Here is a 13,938-nt window from a genome sequence, read left to right as displayed (position 1 = left end):
GTGAGGACCTGGTCTGCTGTGAGTTAATTTTGCCTCAATTTCAGGCAGGTCACATGAGGGTGAAGAGTATGTGGGGGCTGGTATGGTACTAATCCTCTGAGACTTAAGAGCCCTAATCAAAGGCGCTTTTCCCCCCAAAGGACAGTTCTGCACAGAGGATGTGGATGAGTGCCTGCTGCAACCCAATGCCTGTCAGAACGGGGGCACCTGTACCAACCGCAATGGGGGCTATGGCTGTGTGTGTGTTAATGGCTGGAGTGGAGATGACTGCAGTGAGAACATTGACGACTGCGCCTTCGCCTCCTGCACTCCAGGCTCCACCTGCATTGATCGTGTGGCCTCCTTCTCTTGCATGTGCCCAGAAGGAAAGGCAGGTAAGGCCAGCGGAAGAACAGAGCTGGAAATGAGGGAAAGGGCTGGGGAGCAATCGGGAATTCTGCCTCCTTCTCTTTCATCCCTTTCGGGGTATGTCCTTTTAATTTCCATCTGTAGGAATGTGCCTCTCAAAGCTGTTCTTCTGGAAATGTAATTAGCCAAAATGCTGTGAAATTAGTCTTTTTCCTTAGGACTTTTGGCTCTCAACTCTGTGTACCTCAGTTTTTCATCCCCCCAAAATGAAAGTTAGCAACTATTGCCTTGGGAACATCTATAGCCCTCCTTAAGATTTTAAGCTGAAAGGCAACTCCGAAATTAAGATGAATTTCTCATAAATTAAGACAAAATTACTCACAAATGGATGCAGGCAGTTTATTTTAAGAAGAAATAATCCATTTACTCAGAAAAAGTTGGCAAGAGGGAAACAATTAAGTGCATTCCAGCTCTCCATATTGTCCTCTAAGGGAAGGTTTTTACCAACTGCAAAGTTAACATTGCTCTAGCCTTTCAGTTTAACAGCTTCTGGTTCTAGGAATAGAGCAGTGAAGGGAGGAATGTGATGGAAGGAGATTGCTTAGTGAGAGAACTTTGTGCCTAGCAGTTTTGAAATGTTCTTATATCTATGCCTTTCCAAAAGCCCCACCTCCAGCTTTGTAGAAGAAGCCTTAGTCACCTCTTCTTAAGCTAATTTCAGACTGGAAAATCCAGTTCCCATGTGAACTATGCAGAACATGGGGCCTAGTAATATCTTCAGAGTCCTGAGGGCACTTGAGCCAGGAATGTTGACACTATTAAAAAGCTGCCCGAGTATAGGCTGATGATGTTAGGCTGTTTTTTTCTTCTGAGGCTAGTGAAATGCAGGTGGCCCCAAGATCATCAGGTAGCATGATCTTGGGAAAGTAGGTTGCCTAATAAAATACAGGATGTATGTAATGTTTGGGACATATAGTAAGTAATTATGTGTTGTTTCTCTGAAATTCAGATTGAACTGGGAGTCCTCTATTTTTATTTGTTAAACATGACAGCACAGTGGGAAGTATATCTCCCTTTTCCTGTCTCCATCATCTAACCATCTCACTTTATGGCCTCACTTTATCTCCCTTTGGGAAGGGGTCCAGCTAAGGGCTCAGGGTCAGAGTATCAGGGTTGTCTTCAGAAGCTCCTTGCTTTGCTGCTGGCTGCAGCATGTCCCTAAGATTGGGTCAGGAAATTGCCTCTAAATCTTCATATTGGATTTTGATGTGCCAGTCATAAGGTTTTCCGTCCTCCATGAAAGAGAAAACTGTTCCCCGAGTAAGGGACATTTTCTCTTTCTTCTCCTTACCCCACCCTGTGACAGGTCTCTTATGTCATCTGGATGATGCATGCATCAGCAACCCCTGCCACAAGGGGGCACTGTGTGACACCAATCCTCTGAATGGGCAGTATATTTGCACCTGTCCACAAGGCTACAAAGGGGGTGACTGTACAGAAGATGTGGATGAGTGTGCCATGGGTGAGTACACAGAACCTTTCCGATTCCTCATGGTGTCTATCGAGCTCAGCAAGCATTTAAGCTGAAGCGCATTTTACTCTACGAGCATGTTTCACCCAAACCTCGGATCTCACCTGTTATATGCCCACTGTTCACAGCTAACCTTCCAGTGTAACCATATATTCTGTTCTGGGAATTGCAATATATAGAAGGTTTGTACTTGACTCTTAACATAAAGCCCTACCTTAGTGACAGTTTGGGCATAAGAACAGTAGAGACTCACAAGAGTTGAGGTTGTCCTAGTTTGTCTTTCTTTCCTTATTTTCTCCCTTCCTCCCTTCCTTCCTTCCCTCCCTCCCTCCCTCCTTCCTTCCTTCATCTTGTTTATTTATTTACTTACTTTCTTATTGATTGATTGATCAGAAGAAAATAGGAAATTGAGAACCAGATTATTAAAGACCTGGCCCTAATGCTAATAATCTGACCCACTTCTGTAGTCCACATTTTTGGAAACTCCCATCAGGTGCTCTGATCGTGGTGATTGGTGCTTGTGTCTTCCAGCCAATAGCAATCCTTGCGAGCATGCGGGAAAATGTGTGAACACAGATGGTGCCTTCCACTGTGAGTGTCTGAAGGGCTATGCAGGGCCTCGTTGTGAGATGGACATCAACGAGTGCCATTCAGACCCCTGCAAGAATGATGCCACCTGTCTGGATAAGATTGGAGGCTTCACATGTCTGTGCATGCCAGGTACATGGGCCATCAGCGCGTGGGATCTAGACAGGAGGCACTGCACTGTGCTTCTCTTAGGCAGAGCACTCAGTATAGCGTGGCAGTTCCATAAGCTCTGTTACCACTTAATCCCCCGCCAAGGGGACCCTTAAGAAGTAAGGCCATCTTAGAATTCTTAGAGCTATGAAACGCAATCCCGTTATGTCAAAACCCAGATACATGTGAGAGAAAAATTCAGAAGATTTTTAAAATGCAAGTAGACTTTGATTTAATAAAGGATTTATCATAAAAATTCTTTAAATAGCAAGCTTTCCTTATCCACTGATATGTTACAAATAGCATACCATTCCATTTATAGAAAATAATTTGACCCATAATTGTATAGGAACTTGCCATTTATCTCATAGTGAGATACACATGCTTTGTTATACTCTGGAACTCTTCTGCAGAGACCATTGCTTGAATCCTCAGACAGCACAGCTAATACCAGCTTAAAAATGACGGCTGCCAGTGGCTGCTTTGCCTGATTGAGGGTGCTGGCCTCTCTAGCCTTGGCAGGCCTCCCTGACCTTTACTTGCACCCTGAGAGCAACAGCATCTCTGACTCAGCGGGTCTTTAGGAACTTGGACTGGCACTGTGGGCCTGGCACTGTCCTGAAAGCAAAGCCTAGACTGATCAGAGAATGCGGTTCAGTCTTTGTTGGCATGCTAGGTCTTACCCACGTCTTTGGAGGTGACCTCTTCCCCCTCTCCAAAGAGACATGGATATCCCAGAATATTCCCCTGTTTGGCTGATGCTTACAGTGACTGTTTCCAATCATAGCAGAGTCCTCTTTTCTCTCTGCAGAAATGTTCATACTCTTAGAGGATATAGTCATCTTTGCAACTTTGTGCTTTCTTGGCTAGAACATGCCTTTGTCTTTTTCTAAGCCACTTGTGTGGTCCATTTTGTTCAGGTTTCAAAGGTGTGCATTGTGAATTGGAGATAAATGAATGTCAGAGCAACCCTTGCGTGAACAATGGACAGTGTGTGGATAAAGTCAATCGCTTCCAGTGTCTGTGTCCGCCTGGTAAATGCCCACCACCTGCCCCTGTTTTCTTTGAAAGCACAAAGCTGACTGACCACAGGGAAGGGAGGAGGGAGAGAACGTGTGTGGGCTGTACATGAGGAAGTCATTAAAGTGAGTGCTTCAGGATAGGAGTGTGTGTGTACAGAAATGGGAGATCTGTTTCAGCTAGTGTATCTTCCAAATCCTTTGTGGCCAGAAGTCCAAGTCTATTCTGAATGGCCCATGACCTCTCTGTCTGTGTGTACATTTGGGAAAGTTCATACCTCACGGAAGCCTTAGTTCTAGGTTATTCAGGATTTTATTTTTTCCTGTGGGTCATATTCTTGAAACCTTTCTGTGAGATGATTATTTTTAGACATTTCACCCATGGGTACAGAAACAGCACAAGGCAATTCTTTCCAGAGAATGCTGTGTCTCTCCTTTTGCTCCCCAAAGCTGTTGTTGAAGACATGCTAAATTTTCTGCCAGAGTCTATAGCCTCTCTTGTTTCTTTAGAGAGGAGGTCCCAGTTCTTCTGAAGCTACATTCACTTGTTAGGGGGCTCTGCCTATAACCATTCAGTCCCTACTTTAACTAGAAATGAAATCTGTGCTGGGAAGAAAAAGGTAGAGAGACACGCAGGTACCTCTGATGCCCTGAGCCTCACCCAGTTATCCTAGTTACCTGTTGGGGAGAATAATTCTACATTTGCTGACCCACGGGTATAAACCCTGCCAATAACAACCCAGTTCTCTTTGGGCATCATTCTCATAGTAAGGAAGACATAGGATAATCCTTTGACTTGTGTCATCGCTGTACCCTTTTCAGGTTTCACTGGGCCAGTTTGCCAGATCGATATTGACGACTGTTCCAGTACTCCATGTCTGAATGGGGCAAAGTGTATAGATCACCCAAATGGTTATGAATGCCAGTGCGCCACAGGTAAGAATTTTTCACTTCTTATTCCTCTGGTAGGTCTGCCTGAACAAAACAGGAGACCGTCCTCTTCTAGTTGCCCTGCCAGGCCAGTCCACTAACATGGGGCTGCTCTGGGTTTAGAAAGAGCTTCTTCCAAGCCTGTTTCTTGCTGCTCTCTCACTGTTTCCTCTACAACACCCACCTCCTTCACCACAATCGTGGCCTGGCCTGGACATTTCCATTTGGTGCCCCTGTCTTTCTTGGGCAGATTTTGGCAGCGGTGAGTTTCCAGCTGGCTTGACCTACTCCTTTGGAAAAGGGAAGAGTTCCAGTTGAAAGCTATTTTTCACTGGGGCTTCTCAGCAGGAGACCTGTCTCTGTGTTTCTTGAGGCAAGTGATCGAACAAAGGCCCAGAAATCTGGGGGCAGTGGTGTGCAAGTGCAGAGGTTTTCTGCATAAAAGATGACTGATGCTTTGAGAGTTGGATGTGTATTTGAACGGGGGAGGGAGCTCTGTCTGGGAAAGTTTGGGTCCTCTTTCCTGACTTCTGCTACTAGGGTCAAAAAGAATGTTTACAAATATTCTACATTTCTGATCTGTGGCGACATTTCTAATTTGGGAGTGGATTTGAATAAGCCAAATGTCCCTTGTTACACATTTGCTTCTGCACAGACCATCATTGTGTAGAAAAGGACTAGAAATTAGTAGAAAAGGTGAATTCCCAGTTTCTTTTTTCATCTGACTGTTTAAGAAAGGAGTTATGAATATAATTCAAGATATTTTTTTCTTATTTTAGAAGATGGATTCTTAAAGGATTTTAAGCATCATGTGTCTGATTTTTTTTGTGTGATCACAGAAAAGCAAACTAAGTCATAACAATAAACACAGAGAATTACTACTTCAGTAGTATTGGAACATTACCACTTATTAGGCCTACTTAGAGAGGGCCCTGTCAGATGATCCACTTAATTTTCTTCTCTTTTCACGAACGTTTGTCTCTGGTTGGAGAGGTTTCAGGTTTTGTCTTCCTCTGGCCAGATTATGCTTGTGGAGAATAATCTTCACTGGAGAGAATTTACAAACCTTGAACTCATGTTTAAACGGGAGGAGAGCCCTCCTAGAGTCTTTTGAAAGGATTTAATGTTGAATAAAGGAACTTTTATTTGTCCCTTTTCTTTTAACTGTCATAACTTGTTCATTCATAACAAGTATTTATTAAAAACTTACTGTATATGCATAGATCCCTGGGAGGTTGAGAGGAACAGAGAAAAGTTCTCTGTCCTCTCAGGTCAGAATTGGGAAGATAAGGTACATGAAACCATTAATATAGTACCTGAATATGCAGTTGGGTTTGGGAGGAAAGGAATATAGAGGTAAATATATTAAGGAAAAATATTGAGAGCTATTCCCCACTGAAGTCCAATATTAAATGAAGATGCAGTTAAAGCGTCTCTGCAATGAAATTATTATTTAGAAAAAGCTATTTGAATTCTACAAATCTGACTTGAAAAACTTTATTTTAAGCAAAACTCTCTAGGCTTGCCTTATAAACCAATGCAAATAGTCAGTTCCAACTGCTCATTGCCTGCAGTATGAATTGTTTAAGACTTGGGATGTGTAGGATAAGTGGATGCCGGCTACATTTACGTTCAGGTATGCAATGTCTGCCTTGGTTTTTAAGCATCTTTGGTACAATTTCTTCCAAGGATTCACTGGTGTGTTGTGTGAGGAGAACATCGACAACTGTGACCCTGATCCTTGCCACCATGGCCAGTGTCAGGATGGGATTGATTCCTACACCTGCATCTGCAATCCAGGGTACATGGGCGCTATCTGCAGCGACCAGATAGATGAATGTTACAGCAGCCCTTGCTTGAATGAGGGTCGCTGCATCGACCTGGTAAATGGTTACCAGTGCAACTGCCAGCCAGGCACATCAGGTAAGCCCAGGCTGTATTTCCTTTGGAGTTTTCACTGTTTTTCAGAAACAATTTACGCAGGTGTCTCAGACTTTCTTGGCATATGCTTAGATACCTAAAAAATAGTCTTGGTTCTGAGAAGCTCAGCCAAAGCCACAGCCAGAAATGTCTCAGAGGCAGATGGCTCTAGCCAGTAGAGAAATTAGAGACAATAGCTTTGCAAATCTGATGACTTTGTGTATGTGTTTTTCATTAAAAGGAGGCACACCACTTCAAAAAATGGAAATTATTATTTAAAATTGAAAGCCATCTTGCCTTTGTGGCTTGATTTGATTGTCTTTTTTTCTTTAACCTCAACCTCAATCAGATTAATGAAGTTGGTCCTCCCTCCCTCCCTCCCTCCAGTTCTTCCAATAGTTTTTCCTCTGTTTTCAGAGTATTTTTAATGTGACACTTTTCTCCTGATATTTTTCTCTGGTGGGCCTTGGCCATTTGGGGGAGAAATCTAAAGGAGAGGAGAGACTTTGCAACACGTTCCATTGTCAGTTAGAATGCAGAGCTGCCATTTCCCATCCCAAGTTCCTTGCATTTCCTGACTCCAGTTGAATGACTGCTTGTTAGTCGTGAGGGCATGCTGCTCCTTGCTGGGGAAATGTTGAATTGTTTTCTCAGGCAGCAGCATTTCACAGGTTTCAGTAGATCCTGTTTTATTTATTCGAGGAATAATTATGGTCACAACTGTGGTTAATGGACAGAGAAGTTCTGTGTCTCCGATCAAAGGAAAATGTATTAGTGGAAGATTAACTAGTGTGTGCCTTTGTTAGAAGGGAACCTGCCAATACGAGGAGTGATTTATTGAGAACTCATTTTCCATTTAAGGAAAATGGCCTATGTAGGGGGCAGAGGTGGGGGAGGAGGTTAGCTGCCCTCATTTCATCTTGTTATTTCCAAATCCATTTCTTCAAACTTGTCAAAGGCCTGGTCCTCATCCAGGAACCCATACATGCCAAGTTTGAAAACAAAGTCCTTTTTGAGTTGCTCAAGCATACGAGAAACATCCCATGCCTTCCCAGTTGAAAATGCCTTCCCCCTCCCTACGTTTAGATAACTCACTAAAAGAGCTGAATAGATCTTTGTGAAACCTTCCAAAAGCAATTTGCTTCCGGGCTGGTCCCCCGACATGAGAAATTGCAGTACGAAAAGAAATTTGAGAGATTTACAAGCAATTGAATGGATGCCTTTAGAATGGTGGGGCTGTTTTAGGCTTTGCTGTCGTTCCCGTTACAACAAATGTACTGGACACCTGGGTGAGTGGTGGGCTGGCAAGCACTTTGTTTTCTCTGGGATTATATCATGCCAGGTTGGGTCAGGTGTGTTCCCTGGGGAGGAGAGAGAAGTCAAGGTGAAAGTAGCTGTCAGTGAGAAAGGCAAGCAGTGAATAACAGTGGTGTGCAGGCAGCGTAGAGAAGGAAGGCCCTGGTTCTCTCAGAAAACTGCCAAATCCATTCCTGTGGCTATTTGGAGTATTAAAGCAAAGAGATGCAGGCAGCATAAAGAGATCTTAGCCTGTAATGGGTGGAGAAAGACCTGGCATGTACCAGGAGCCTGGGTGAAAGGATTCATTCAATCAATCATTATGAATAGACTCTCGAGTTCTAGAATAAGAATCCACAACCCATTCATAATATAGTCTGAGTTGGTAGGTTGGGGTTTGGATGAGTGTGTGGATAGAGGGATGCTTTACAATTTGCTGGTTATAATTGTGGTTTCTCACTCACTTAAGTACTTAAAGTGCAATACACTACCCAGAATCACTTTTGATGCCTTTTGATCACTTTTGATGCCTTTGATACCTGTGATCTTAAGTGAGTTTTTTGGGGTTTCAAGTCACAGAAACCACCTTGACTAGCTAAAAGAATCATCAACAAACAAGCAAACAACAACTACAAAACAGACAAGCAGAAAGAATTTTGTGAAAGCACACAGAAGTATCTTACAGATGCCAAGTGAGAATTGAACAATGAGGCTTTGGGGGGATGAGCAGGAAGTAAGGGACACATGCAGACCATAGGTCACCCAGTTCATGTTCCAACGTCTCAGTGAGGTAATCTCGTTGGCCCAGCTTGAGCTGGGTGTCTCTTCCTGCTAGAATGAAACATGGATTTGGGGGCAGAGTCACATTGGACCTCCATGGCTGTTTGGGGCCTGCCTTGGTCCATTGTGAGTAAACAGGGGTTGTCAAACAAGGGCTCGACACATCTCCTAAAGGTATCCATTTGTAATCAAGGAATATTGAAGCCTTGCCTCATCTGTGGCTAGTAAGGCAGTATAGCCTCATTAATCACAGAATGACCAGTATGGTGCGGTGAAGTGTATGGAATCCAGAGAGCTGGGTTCACATCCTAACTGTGCTGATACAGTTGTGCAAGTTCGTGATAAAATGGGTGTAACACAACTTGATTTGGCAGTGGAGTGAGGAGAATAAAGTTATGGAATGTAGGAGGCAGAGTACTTGGCTCATGATAATGGCTCAACAAATTGTTAATATAGTGATTATTATCAATAAATATTAATATAAAGTGTGAGTGAATAAAAACTATGGCATTTTGTTGTGGAAGTTTCATTTATTAGTTTATATCCTAAATATCAGGCTTTATTTTTAGACTTTTTAAACTACCAAGATATTCTTCTACTATGATACCCAACCACATGACTAAATTCATGTTAAATAAATAATGAAATGTCATGAGTAGTTTTAGAGAATAATGGTAACAATAACGATTGGTGTATCTCTACTGTTTAGTTACCCATATCTACAATTAAACCTTCCTAAACAGAGCCAAACTCTACCATTCATCTGAGGAACAGACCAGGAGGAAGGCAGCATACCCCAGAAGGAAGTTACCAGACTCTTTATCTTGAACTTTAGCCCATCATAGGGACAGTCAGTATCAAGCTTATAGTAGTAGATACAAGTTCCAAAATTCTAATTTTCATGTGAAAGCTTAAATTTTATCTTTGGAACACAGTACTGTCACAGTTGTTCTCCTTGAAATGTCAGGTTTATTTCTCTCACTTAATGTTTGCTACGTACTTAGGTCTGAATAGCCCTGGTTTGTCTGTCAATTGTTCTTTCAATTAAAATGGGATTCTTTGCAAAAAGCAACTGTTTCAGTTCAGTACTCAAACAATCACACAACTGCTTTTCCTGGAGACAGCTCTGAAGGTTGGCATGCCACAGAATTGCTTTATGTATATTTTCCATTTCATCACACAGAACAGTAGAGGTATACTCAAGGGTCAAGGTATAATCAAATTATAAAGTTAATAATTTTGACAGCTTCACCAAAGTCATTCTTAAGTGAAACTATCTTTTTATTTTGTTTTAACTGAGTACATGGAGGTGAAGAATAAAAAGACCACTAGTACAATTTGGTGCCACTGCCTTGATTCCTGTTAAGATGCCAGCAGTCCTACCCCCATTGCTTTTGCATCATTAGTGCAAATTCCAACACAATGAAAACAACAAATAGTGGCTTAGTATATGGTTAATATAATCATTTTGACCTCATGATGCCCCTGATGGGGCCTGGGGGACTGCACTTTGAGAACTGCTACTTTCCTGCATTCAGGGTTGGCTGGATACTCTTTAGATTTCTTAACACCTAGCATCACAAGCAGAGATCATTGGTATTTTCTGTGCTAATATTGCATGGTTTCTCGTTGGTTTCATCTTTGCAGGTGTTAATTGTGAAATCAATTTTGATGACTGTGCAAGTAGCCCTTGTGTCCATGGAGTCTGTATGGATGGCGTTAATCGTTACAGCTGCGTCTGCTCACCAGGATTCACAGGTAATGCTCCTTTTTGTTGGGTGACTCCTCCTTCAGCGCCATCACTTTGGGAAAAGGGCATCAAAAGGAAAATTACTTTTCAAATATTTCCTATTTCTTTGTCTCTTGGAAAGTTAGAAGTTTGTTTCTCTGCTTCTCTGGCCCAGTTTTCTACTTACAGGGCTTCCCTAAACTGTAACATGAAACTTTTCATTAGTTAAGGTTTTTAGGCCATGTGTTTATAACTGCCTGAAAAGAATTTCTTTTCAGACTTGAATTATATAGCTTTCAAAGCCACCCTTATTTTTCTACACTTAGTAGTGAATACCTTCTGTAAAGGCATGGCCAAGGTAAAATTCTATGAAAACACTAAATGCTTTTTTCTGAGTACTTCCTCTTATGGGGGATTGTTGGGTAAGGCCAAAACTTGGGAGGATCAAACTATTTTTGGCCAGCACAGAGAGGTTTTTTTTTCTCTCTAGGAGGAAGAAGGTAAGTGACTAAAATAAAATTGGTTATAATTCTTCTTAAATTATAAGCAGCTAGAACATTTATACACACACCATGTGTGCACACACACAAACTCACATGCATCTTCTCTTTTACGTCTTTTGTTGCTAATAAGATTACCTTTATCTTTTACCCTCCTGATCAAAAAGTGCTAGAGGTTACTGAGCCTCTACTGAAGGCTTTTACTGACACATCCGTTTGTTAATGGCACCATCAGAGAGCATATAATGTGCCTGTCACATTCTTTCTAGACAGTGCCACATAGAAGCAGGCACTTACATAATGATGTTACCATTTAATAAATACCATGTGGTCATTTGCAACCAAGGTGAGAAACTTCCCATGGAGTTCTTTTAAACTATGATGTCAAAAGGCCATCAGAGCCAAGTGAAGAGATACCTCTTGCTTGCCGGAAACTTACCTCTCTCTGTACTTCACAAGCCATTGCACTGCTTGGTGTGATTGTGGACATGAGAGAGGAATGTTTATGGCCCACACGGGTCACCGTAATCTCTGTTCAGTGGAAGATAATTCAGAAGACAGGTGTGGTGAAACCTCTTATATCTAGTGCCCAGCACTGCTGGTATAGCCAGATGTACTTCTGTGTCCTGAAATGTGTTACTCCAACATTAAGTGACAGCCAACTGAATACACAAAAATTCCTGCTAGATAGAATGACATATGCATTTTTCAAGGCCTTATTTTGAGCTAGGCATTAAATTAAGTGCCTAACCTCATTGAATTGTCACTGCTATTATTATTTCTACAGTATCGATGAGAAACCCAGAGCTCAAGAGAGCTTAAGTAACAGTACTAGTGCACTGCGGCCAGCATTCCACCCCAGGGGGTCCTACTCTAGAGTCCATACTCATTCCCACTTCACTGGACAGCCTAAGTAGGTGCCTGCTGTTGTTTCTTTTTACATATGTAAGCCTTAGACTGGTCTTAAATTTTTTGGAAATGTCAGTGAATCATATGCTCTCTCTTTTTAACATTTAGCAAATCAGGAAGGTCAAAGAGGGAGGACATAGGCTAAAAATATTCTAAAATAAACTTAAGGTGTAGCATGAAACTGCATAACCAAGAAATGGAATGTTTTGGTTACTGGGTGGTACCCTGTTCTTGGAACAGTTTTCTACGGCTGTTTTTCCTATTTGTTTTTTTAAGTCAGTTGCTGAAAATATCAGAGACAACTGTGATATATACTCATGACCTGTAAATATGAGGCGTTTTAGTCTTGCCTTTGTTTTATTTTAATACTACTATTTTTTAATTACAATTTTAATAACAGCTTGAACAGATTTAAGGGAGTTTTTTTTTAAGACTAAATTCTCTGTTCTCTACAGACCTCTTTATACTAAATGATTCAATAGGAAAAGTAAGAAATCATGTGGTACTTCTATAGAATACTTTCCAGTTTTATAAACTACTTTTTCAGTTTCACCTTGATGTCCATTATTTTGCTGACTTCTTATAACAGTCCATGAAAGTACATAGGTTGGATATGAAACCAAAAGCACAGGTAACAAAAACTAAAATAGGGCTTCCCTGGTGGCACAGTGGTTGAGAGTCCGCCTGCCGATGCAGGGAACATGGGTTTGTGCCCCGGTCCAGGAGGATCCCACATGCCGCTGAGTGGCTGGGCCCGTGAGCCACGGCCACTGAGCCTGTGCGTCCGGAGCCTGTGCTCCGCAACAGGAGAGGCCACAGCAGTGAGAGGCCCGCGTACCACAAAGAAAAAAAACAAAAAACTAAAATAAACAAATGGGGCTACATTAAGCTAATGAGCTTCTGCACAACAAAGGAAACAATATGTTGAAAAGGCAACCTACACAATGGGAGAAAATATATGCAAACAATATATCTGATAAGGGGTTAATATCCAAAATATACAAAGAACTCATACAACTCAATAGTAAAGAAGCAAATAATCCAATTAAAAATTGGGCAAATAACAAGAAAAAGAATTCTGTAACTTCGTATGGTGACAGATTTTAACCAGACTTATTGTGATGATCATTTTTCAATATATGCAAATATCAAATCATTATGTTGTACACCTGAAACTAATATAATGTTCTATGTCAATTACACCTCAATTAAAAATGAAAACACATTAGTCGAGTAGCTATACCCAGTTTTGGAAAGTATTATTGGAAAATACCCAATAATTTCCAGATAGAGGATATTGGCAATGTTCACTCTAATTCTCAGAGCTACATGATTTAGCCACAGACTGATTGTATATTTAACTTGTAAATCATTATTTGTATTTTGAAATCCAGTATCATCTGAAACAGGTGAGGTTCTGAAAGCTTTACAATCTACCAAACCCTAGTGATTTTCAAATAGCATTTGAAAGGCTAATCATGAGTAGCTACTAATGTAGCTAATCCTCATTACAATGTCATTATACAACTATATAAAGTCACCAAAATACAATTTAAAAAATAGATACGAGGTTTACAGTCTTGTCTCTCTCTCAGTCTCTTACAGTATTTTCTAATCAGGAGTAAGGTGTATAAATTTATAAATGTTGAACATGCAATTGCTTTTGGTTCTCCAGCCCATAGTCAAGCGAATAATGGCATATCCTGAACAGGCACACTGCTAAGCACAAGGGGAGTGAGGAGCACTGAGTGTGGCAAAGGTGGTAGAAAATGAGATCATGCCTTTAAAAAGATTTAGAGTGTGATCTGGAACCCAGACTGCATTCATCAGAAACATTCAAAAAATGTATAAATGATGAAGGAAAACAAATGTTTAGAATCAGGGGGAAAAATGGGCAAAGGACCTTCTGTTTCCAAAGAAGACATACAGATGGCCAACAGGTACATGAAAAGATGCTCAGCATCACTAATCATCAGGGAAATGAAAAAACCATAGTGAGAGAATCACCTCACACCTGAAAGAATGGCTGTTCTCAAAAAGATAAGAGAGAACAAGTGTTGGCAAGGATGTGGAAAAAAGGGAATTCTTATACACTGTTGATGGAAATGTAAAATGGTACAGTTATTATGGAAAAACAATATGGCAGTTATCAAAAAATTAAAAATTGAATTATCCTATGATCCAGGAATCCCACACTTGAGTATATGTCTGAAGGAACTGAAGTCAGTATTTCGAAGC

General features: G+C 41.2%; 1 protein-coding gene across 1 annotated transcript in view; it reads left to right on the top strand.

Annotated features, from left to right (window-relative positions):
• Positions 1 to 13,938, top strand: part of NOTCH2 (notch receptor 2) — a gene marked incomplete at both ends in the record, with an annotated part of 177,456 nt that overhangs the window by 118,980 nt on the left and 44,538 nt on the right. Inside the window, 7 exon segments of the mRNA XM_079696531.1 lie at positions 141 to 374; positions 1,715 to 1,870; positions 2,411 to 2,599; positions 3,538 to 3,651; positions 4,459 to 4,572; positions 6,256 to 6,489; positions 10,210 to 10,320. Coding sequence (XP_079552657.1) covers positions 141 to 374; positions 1,715 to 1,870; positions 2,411 to 2,599; positions 3,538 to 3,651; positions 4,459 to 4,572; positions 6,256 to 6,489; positions 10,210 to 10,320 — 1,152 coding nt within the window.

Source organism: Hyperoodon ampullatus (assembly GCF_949752795.1).
Source record: "Hyperoodon ampullatus genome assembly, chromosome: 2".
Classification (NCBI taxonomy): domain Eukaryota; kingdom Metazoa; phylum Chordata; class Mammalia; order Artiodactyla; family Ziphiidae; genus Hyperoodon; species Hyperoodon ampullatus.
The sequence above is the reverse complement of the archived record's forward strand: the minus strand, read 5'-3'. Positions and strand labels throughout refer to the sequence as shown.